The following is a 9,654-nucleotide window of genomic DNA, read 5'->3' as shown; positions in this document are numbered from 1 at the left end:
AGGTCCTCTCACATCCAGACAGGGTTAGCCTGATTCTTTCTAGTTTAAGAAAATGAAGCATCTCTTTTATCCAGTTCATAAGAGTAGGTGGGGCTGAGGATTTCCATCTCAGCAGAATCAGCCTCTTGGCCAGTAGAGTCAAGAATGCTACCCGGTCCTTTTTATTTGAGGAGAGACCAAGTTCAGGGGGCAACACACCAAGCAGAGCAGTTAAAGCATTCAGAGCAATATTTTTCCCTGTAACTTTGGATAATACAGCAAAAATACCAGATCAATATTTGTTCAAAGAGGGACAGTGCCAAAAGGAATGTATATAGTCACAGAGAGAGGAGACTGTATTAAATATTTTGGCCAGTCTGACTTTAGTGTAGTGGGCTCAATGTAAGATCCTGCACTGAGTGGAGCTGTGTTTGGCACAAATTGAAGATATGTGTACCCTCTGCAGGACTCCCTCCCAGACACCATCTGGAATTTCCTGTCCCAGGTCAGTCTGCGAAACAGTCTTGAGGATATACCAAGAAGAGTTTGAGCTGATTTTGTGAATACTGGAATATATGACAGATATTGCACCCTTCAACGAGGGATGAGGCTCCAGAAAAATATCTAAGTCTGAGGAGGGAGGTAGGGCAGGAAAATGTGGACACAAAGAGCAAACAAAGTTCCGAATTTGAAGGTACTGAAAAAATGGCCTTGCGGTAGTGAAAACTTTTCAACTAACTGTTGGAATGATGCAAATATTGAGTCTATATATAGATCTTTAAAAGTTTTTCGGCCCAGCCTCACCCACCTAGAGACTGTAGTGTCTAATAAGGACGGAGGAAAGGCATGATTCGCTGAGATTGGAGCCCAGACAGAAAAGGTTTGTAGTCCCAAGAAACGTCGGAATTGGGTCCAAATTTTGAGGCAGGCGGCAACAACAACATTTTTTGAATAAACGGAAGTATAAGATAAAAGAGGCGAATACAGTAGGGATTTCAATGTCACCGGAAAAGAGGAATTAGCTACGACAACCTGCTGGTTAGACAACAACGTACAGATTTTGGCCAGGAGGACAGATGGTTTGAAAGAGGGGTGAAAGAAGCCATCTATGTCAAACTGGAAAGACCATCCCTCAACAGAGGTGGAGGTCTGAGGCATCACCTCTCACTTGTTGACAGTTCAGTCCTAAGATCTCTCCCCAGGAAGATGAAACCACATTCACACCTAGCCGCAAAAGACCCTAACGAACCCCTTTGTGGCAGTGGAAGCACTAACGACTCACATAATGAGGGGGAGGAGTAACAACATCCAATTGAAACCGAAACTCAGGTGTGAATGGCTCCTTAGGATATAAGTATCTGGAACTCCCAACTAGTCAGTCAGAACTGATGAAGCCTCTTGGATGAGAGGTGGAACGTCTTTAACAAACTCAAGCAAGTCCAGTTGCTACAATTAATCTACCAGAATAGCTATGTGTGGCAGTTACCATGAGTCTGTGTATAGTAAAGGCAGAGAGTCTGAGCTGTCTTAAAAAAATATATGGAATTTCTTTTTATTTCCGGCAATTTGATGAACAAAAATGTCTATTATACTTACGTTAACGAAACCCAAATGAACAAAGTTGCTTTAGCCCTGGCTACATATCTTTGAGGGTCACAAAAATTAATCTACGCAACACAAAACCGTGCTAAAACACACTTAGAAGATTGTCTTTCTAAATGTGTCCTTTTGACACCTGAGCAAGTTCATGTCTTTGCCAATATTTAGACAACACTTCTTAATTTTCTTGAATTAAGAAAGCACCCCACCGTGGGCCACCCAGTTCAGCCTGCTTCGACCTCATCCAACATGATTATTGATTAAGCAGTGGCTCATAATAATGCGGGTAATAAACCTACTGGAGCATTACTCTGGATCCAAATTGATGGATGTTTTGATTATACTGCCCACAGGATTAGGATATTCTGAGCTTCTGTTAGATGCAAAGACCAGCAGACGAAAGGCAAAACACTGAACAGTAAACAACATATATCATTGTACGTCTGCCGTGCATTCAACATTTTTCCACATTATTTTGTGACACTCAGCTGCGTGGGGATGAAGAAACAAAAGCAGACATTAACAGGATTTAGCCTGTCCCACTATTTCAAACTGAAAATATTGTAATCTGCCTGAAGCACAACATGAAACATGCAAATGACTTTTTTTGTTGTTGTTATATTGGTATAACAATGTCCTTAATTGATTTTCTCTTTTAACTAAAGAGCAAGGCAGCTGAGTAAGACATATTATGGTACATAAGAGTATAATCTCAGCCTAGACAGGATAATCTCATCTTTTTACTTCAAGCTAAATGACTCAGTTCCATTGATAGCACATCTCCAAAATGTGATGTAAATAGTGTCATGTCTGTCTTCCAAAACTCATAAAACATCGCTTCACAGCTTTAACCAACTCTGTTAAACGCTGAATTGGACATGGAAAGCATAAAAGTCAAAGTAAACACTATTATAGTGAGCAAAGAAGCTTACCAGCAGGAGAGTGGTGCAATCTGGTTGTTCTCTGCCTTTTGAATGTCTCCATCTGGTGGTGGATGCTGGCAGAGACGCACATCATGCTCAAATAAAAGCAATGTACAAATGCCTTCTTCTGTATTAAAAAAAAAAAAAAAAAAATCTCACAATTAATAGGAAATCTGAATTAACATTTACATTTAAAATCTATCATTGTGAAAGGAGCTGTTGGAGCATGTAGATGGAAGCAACAGTGAAGATTTAATAGACATATACAGTTGAAACCAGAGGTTTACATACACCATATAAAAGACATATCACCTTTTCTTTTCCCCTCACTTTCTGACAGTAAGTCAGACTAAACTTTTCCTGTTTTAGGGCAGTTCGGATTATTAAAATTATTTCTATTTGTTAAACACAAGAATAATAAGAGAGAGATTTTTTTATTACTTTCTTCAGAGTCAGAAGTTTCCGTACGTTTCCTTAGCATTTGGTAAAATTACCTTTAAATTGTATGACTTGGGTCAAACATTTTGGGTTTCCTTCTACAAGCTTCTCACAATAGTTTGCTGGTATTCTGGCCCATTCCTCCTGACAGAACTGGTGTAACGGAGTCAGGTTTGTAAGCCTCCTCCTTGCTCCACACACCTTTTCAGCTCTGCCCACAAATTTTCTACTGGGTTGAGATCAGGGCTTTGTGATGGCCACTCCAAAACCTTGACTTTGTTGTCCTTAAGCCTCTTTGTAACTAAACTGGTGGTATGCTTTGGGTCACTGTCCATTTGGAAGACCTATTTGAGCCCAAACTTTACCTTCCTGGCTGATGTCTTGAGATGCTGCTTCAATATTTCCACACAATGTTCTTTCCTCATGATGCCATCTATTTTGTGAAGTGCACCAGTCCCTCCTGCAGCAAAACACCCCTACAACATGATGCTGCCACCTCCGTACTTCATAGTTGGGAAGATGTTCTCAGGCAAGCAAGCTTCCCCCTTTTCTCTCCAAATGTAACGATGGTCATTATGGCCAAACAGTTCAATTTTAGTTTCATCAGACCATAGAACATGTCTCTGAGTATCCTTTCAGCTCATGTCGGTACAGGACTCATTTCACTGTGGATAATGACACTCTCTTGCCAGCTTCAGCAGCATCTTCACAAGGTCTTTTGCTTTTGTTCTGGGGTTGATACGCACATTTCAAACCAAAACACTTCATCTCTGGGACCCAGAACCCGTCTCCTTCCTGAGCGGTATGATGGCTGGACATTCCCATGGTTTTTATACTTGCATATAATTGTTTGAACACATGAACGTGGAACCTTCAGGCATCTGGAAATTGTATCCAAAGAAGAATCAGACTTGTGGAGGTCCACAGTTCTTTTCCTGATATCTTGGCTGATTTCTTTAGATTTTCTCACGTTGTCACAAAAGAAAGTAGTGTGTCTGAGGTGTGCCTCCAATTAACTCAAATGTTGTCAATTAACCTATCAAAAGCTTCCAAAGCCATGACATCATCATCTGGGCTTTCCCAAATAATTTGAAGGCATAGTAATGTTAGTGTATGTAAACTTCTCACTTTGAAGAAAGTAGTTAAAAATTCTCTAAATAATTCTCTCATTATTCTGGTGTTTAGCAAATAGAATTAATTTTGTCAATCCTAACTGACCTAAAACAGGAAAAGTTTTGTCTGATTTAATGTCAGACAGTGAGAAGGTTACATGTCTTTTTATACAGTGTATGTAAACTTCTGGTTTCCACTGTATAATGTGCACGTTCTTAACAATAACTGAGAAACAAAAGCCTAATTCAGAATGCAGGTTTCTTTGGAGCCTAAAATCCCACAGACATTTGGCTGATGCTCCAAACTCCTGAAAATATTAATATGTTTCCAGTTTTAGTATGGCCACTGTAAATAATTTAAAGGCTCATTATCAGCTAAAGGCTCGAGGACGATTCTTATTTTGAAATCAGTGATGCAGTCGATCAGCTCAGGAGCAGAAGGACTGGAAAGTTTAACTGCACAAACTATGCTCATTTCTAAAAGTGTAACTAATTTATGTAATAAAATCCTTGAACCAGACTGAAATTAGGGATCCACCTCTATGTTTTTTTTCTTTTCTTTCTAGGGCAAGGATTGATAGCGATTATCAGTAATAAAAAAGGCTGGTAACTGAAATTTGGAATGGATACACATTTGTGAAAATGAAAAATCTTTGTGTGAAAATTCAGAAAAGCACAAAATCCAACATAAAAAATGAATTTACTTGCCTTTACTTTATGTTTCAATTACTTTTAAACATTTATCCTTCAGTGTTGTCAGGCTGTTACTTGTGGCGTGTAACCAATCAGATTGTGCTGTGGGCGGGACATTGAGAGTGAAGCCTCTTAACGACAAAGAAAGGCAGCTACATCAGTAGCACATTTTAAAATGATTTTATCATAAATCAGTTGGGGAAAAAAAAGACAGATTGGAAAAATCCTGAATATTAGATGACATAATCAAACAGGCCAACAATCAGTGGACCCTTCGTCTAAATCTTCGTCTGTTCCAGTACAGTATCTTCCTAAAACGTTTCACTTTGTCAACACTGACTGAGCTCCTCTCTGTATTAATCTGTCCAGCTGCCACTTGTTCCCTACTGGATCGCCAATAGCAGCAATAAGACAAAAGCACCAAATGTATATATAAAAACATATATTTATTGTTCTGTTACTGTTGGTTAACTTGATCAACAATAAATGGCGGCAGGCCAGGAGACATACTGTACACATATTTAGAAAGCCTTAGAGAGCTTCTGTTTCCAGGTTCAGTGGCAATTAATGATGCAGAGAGAGAGAGAGAGAGAGAAACAGATCAGAAACAGAAAAAGAAAACATCTGCTGTTGTCCGTACACTTTTTGAATGCTGCGTTTCAACGGTGCTTTCAAAAGTCATCCTTCAGCCAAAGTGGTTCTTCTCCTAAGCAGGTAAATTTACAAGAGGGGTTAAAAATACTGTACATTGTTCTGTGTGTTAATGCAACTGAATAATAAGATCTTTTTTGTTTTTTTCTTTTCCATTTATCCTTGTGTAGGACAGTGATAACTACTCACCTTTTTCTTCCCCCAAAACATGCGAGGTTAAAGAAAGTCAAGTAAAGCTTGAATGGATAAATGATATTTAGCCTCTAAAGACAGAAACAGAGGTGCTCCGTACTCGACAAAATATTGTGTGGATTAAAATAGATAAAGCTTATATATATTTATACTATATATATATACTATATAAAGGCTTAAATCTCTGGATACAAGGACAGCCACCAGTGCTGTCCCACACACATTCCTCAGTACACAAACCCTTTAATGCAGTGACAAACTCACACCTGCTTTGTCTCATTTTCACTCCGTGGACCATGACGTTTTCTGTTGTACATCTGCAGTTAAACAGACACAGGACCCTGATCCCAAAAGTACATTTTCTAACAAGTTTGAACTGCTGGATATGAAAAGAAAAGCTTAACCAGAGCAAATGAATACAAAGCATTTTTGGAAACAGACGGTAAGGGTGTCATAAATTCAAGATGTTCCGTATTTTACGGGGAAGCTGTACACGCGTTGCTTCAACTGACTGGAAGATCAATTACACAGAGTTCGTTTAATCAAAGCAGGATAAATTTGCTGAGTGACAGGAGGGAGCATTGATGCAGGAGGGAGCCATCGTGTTGGCTGGAGACAACAAGAGGACGGAGGAATGAAAGCATGTGAGTGGTTGAGCAGTTAGTTTGTCTTCAAGGCTGTCTTGTAGGCAAAGAGTTTTTTTTTTATGTAACACAGAGTGGTTCGATTGGAGGATAAGTCTGTTTCCGAAGCAGATGAGACCAGGTCCAAATGTCTGTTTCAGTCCAGGCAAACTTTTACATTCCACACGCTGCAAAAACAAATCAGCTCCTCAAATTCACAGGAACTTCCCTCGGTCTCCTCCACTCCTCGGCCTCATCGTGTCCTCCGGCCTCCATCGAGGAGCGCCAGCATTCAAACCGAATGTGCAAATGTCGTCCGTAACGCAGAACCGTACAAAAACAACACAATAGACAAAGAATAACTTTTTGCAGTCCCTGAAACATCCCATCCACTGTCACAAGTCGCAGGATTAAAATGAAATGAATTCGTTTATGTGCCACAAAACTAATGGAAGAGAGGATTAGTGAAAGACTGTGTAACGCTAGAAAAAGGTTCATATGCCGTCAGCACCGAAGGAAACGGCAAAACAAAAGATATTAATTGCACGTACTCCGACAAGAGACCAAACCAACAGCCAGGGAGGTCGTGTCCCGTTTTATCTTCAAAGCGTCAGAAACTGTGAAGCCATAATTAGCTCAGTGTTCGTCGCCTGCTGTACCTCTGTAGTGTGATACAACAGCGTGTGCAGGTGTCATCTTTGTCAAAAACTCCAGACTGGCTTCTGAATTTATAAACCATAAAGAGTGATGTGAACTTTTGCGTCGGTGTAGAAAATAAACCACCTCACCCACATTAGATTCGATTTTGAAGAGGACAAATCTATCAAGTCGATCATTTTTTTTTTAACCATTGGCTTTTCCCCATTCCCTTCATTTTAAATGCTCTCCCTTAATTTTTCTTTTTAGTCTTTACAGATCAAAAGAATAAATTGTTGCTTAAAATACAACACGATGTAATAAATTAAATAATTCGGATGAAATTCTCTAATTTCTGATGCTATCTTAAGTTTCTTTTCCACAATTCTAACTGTGGCATGTCTTTAGATGTCTGATGAAACTTTTGTATAGAATATTAATGTGTATCGCTATAAAAACTCTGATTTATTCCACTTCTCTGTCTCTTTATCTCTGTCTTATATAAATCCTGGAGACAACCGCCATGCAGATTGCATCTAATACAGAGCCTGGCTGAAAAACATCTTAAAATGTTCCCTCACACGGTTAGTAAATTCTTCAGTTTCGTACTGGTGGAGTGAAGGTATGGACTTCACTGATGAGAGCCAAAATGACTCAAGAATCAACTTTCTCTAATATTTCAGTTCGATTTGGACTTGATTTGAGAATAATTAAATGACGCCTCTCACTCTGTGGATTGATTCGTTGATGAAAAAAAACACAGACGCTTCACAACCAGCTGTTTAGACTGAGGTGAGCACTGTGGCTGCTGCAACAACAAGCTGACTATTAGCTTACATCACACTTTAGCGTCAGCACGGGGACCACACAGGGGAAGTTGGATCTGTTGCCATAGTAACAGTGGGGCAGAGGAACTCAGAGCGGCTGTGACTGAGTCAAGTGGAAGGTGTGTGCTAGATGTGTTTGGGTTTGGTTCTGTGCCGGGTGCACAGGTTGGTTCTGGTTCTGGTTCTGAGGCGGAGGATGCGGCTGCTGCGGCTGCTGCAGGATGTGTACCACCCGGCTCAGGGTGTCTGTGGTGGCAAACGCCAGATACTGGCAGCACAGCCAGTCCTCCAGACTCACACCGCAAGCGGTGTCCATCGACCGCTCGGCGAATTTGATCATCATCAGTGTCCGCTTCAGGTCCAGCCAGTTCTGGAGGGTGGCCTCGCGCTGGCTTGCAGTGGCCCCTGTCATGGGGCCCGTGCTGCTGCAGCCCAGCGCCTGAAACAAGTCCTCCCGGGGGCCCCAGAGGAGGCACTGTAGGCAGGCCCGGGCCTCGGACATACGGATTCTCTCAGAGGGGTTGACAGTGAGCAGCAGCCTGGCCAGCTGCTGCAGGCCCTGTGAATAGAGGGATCTGACCGGCAGCGGCGGCAGGTCTGCCCAGGTGTACTCGCGCTCCTTCAGCTCTGGCGTCTCCTCGAAGGGGTTGGGTCGGTGCAGCATCTCATAGATGAGAATCCCAGTCTGGAACTCGTCACACTTGCGGTACTGAGTAGCTGTGACGATTTCAGGGGCCAGCCTTGATTGGTCGCGCAGCGTACCGGGGTCAGTGGCCATGAGAGTGCTCTTCTGTTTCGCTTGGGAGAAGTTACTGATGATGAGGCGGGCGGGGCAGGTGGCGTTGGCGGCGGCAGCACTGGCAGCGGTCGCACCAGAGCTGCTGCTGCCGCTGTTGCTGTTGTTGTTGGGCTCAAGTAAGTCCAGATTCCAGGAGTTGCCAGGTTGGCACTGGACCAGCAGCAGGTTTTCCAGCCGCAGGTCACAGTGGGTCACATGATAAGGTTTCATGTGCTCCAGGCCGGAGCACAGCTGCAGCAGCAGAAGACAGACCTGACGCTCGTAAAGCTCTGGGTTATGAGCGTGTCTGGTCATGCCTTCTCGGACAAAGTCGGCCACCGTCTGGAAGGGCACCTCACGTGTGATGACCACCACTCGGCTCCTGAGGCGGCCAGCAGTGTTCATGTGACCTGCTGCTGGGGTTTCATCTACTTTACCATTTGGGGCAGATGCTTTGGAGTCTGTCACTTTTGTGTCAGTCTTAATCTCTTTCTCTTTCTTCGTCAGCTCTTCTTCCTCCTTATTCTCCTCCTCTTCCTCCTCCTCCTCCTCGTCCTCATCTTCCTCCTCTTCCCAGGGCAGGAGGCGGGCAGGGACGTCGGCCAGGAAGTGTCCACAGTCCTGCTGGATGTTGAAGTGAACTGCCAGGCTTTGTCTCACTGCAAGACTGTGGAAAAACTGCTGCTGGGTCTCCTTCACTTGGCTCCGACAGATCTAAAAGACAAGAATGAGATCATTAACATCAAAGCCGCATCTGAGTTTGAGGTGATAAAATGTGTCATGATGAGAAAATTTGCTGAATTTTGCTGATTTGCTCTTGGCATTGTATTCTTATTTCCTACCATAAACCTGGGCACTGTGCTTTATCTTGAGTCAGTGCCACACACCGTCCTGCTGTCAGAAATACTTATTGGAGCATCAGATGTGTATTGATCCGTGGCTAAAAATAGCCCCAAGAAAGGCACTTGTTATTCTTCTCTGTGCAACATTTGGTAAAAAAAATACAGTGCTCACTTGCTTGAAGCATGAAACCTTATATTTCCCTGGCTAGGGTAGTCCAGAGAGTACTGAGAGTAGAACAAACACATTGTTGGTTTTGGTGTTTTTATGGGTTTTGCTGATAATCCAAAACATATAGAATGCCTTCCCTTCAATATGGGTAAAATGCCATTTAAATTACGGAATTCCATCTTTATTTACGTC

General features: G+C 42.3%; 1 protein-coding gene across 2 annotated transcripts in view; it reads right to left on the bottom strand.

Moving 5' to 3' along the window:
• Positions 1 to 5,171: 5,171 nt before the first annotated feature.
• The window catches only part of peak1 (pseudopodium-enriched atypical kinase 1), a 112,906-nt gene continuing 108,423 nt past the window's right edge, over positions 5,172 to 9,654 (bottom strand). For both annotated transcript variants that reach the window (XM_008290649.1, XM_008290650.1), the window contains one exon: positions 5,172 to 9,165. In XM_008290649.1, the coding sequence (XP_008288871.1) occupies positions 7,762 to 9,165 (1,404 nt within the window). In that variant the 3' untranslated portion in view covers positions 5,172 to 7,761. The remainder of the gene's footprint in view (positions 9,166 to 9,654) is intronic.

Source organism: Stegastes partitus, unplaced genomic scaffold (assembly GCF_000690725.1).
Source record: "Stegastes partitus isolate 25-593 unplaced genomic scaffold, Stegastes_partitus-1.0.2 Scaffold689, whole genome shotgun sequence".
Taxonomy (NCBI): domain Eukaryota; kingdom Metazoa; phylum Chordata; class Actinopteri; family Pomacentridae; genus Stegastes; species Stegastes partitus.
The sequence above is the reverse complement of the archived record's forward strand: the minus strand, read 5'-3'. Positions and strand labels throughout refer to the sequence as shown.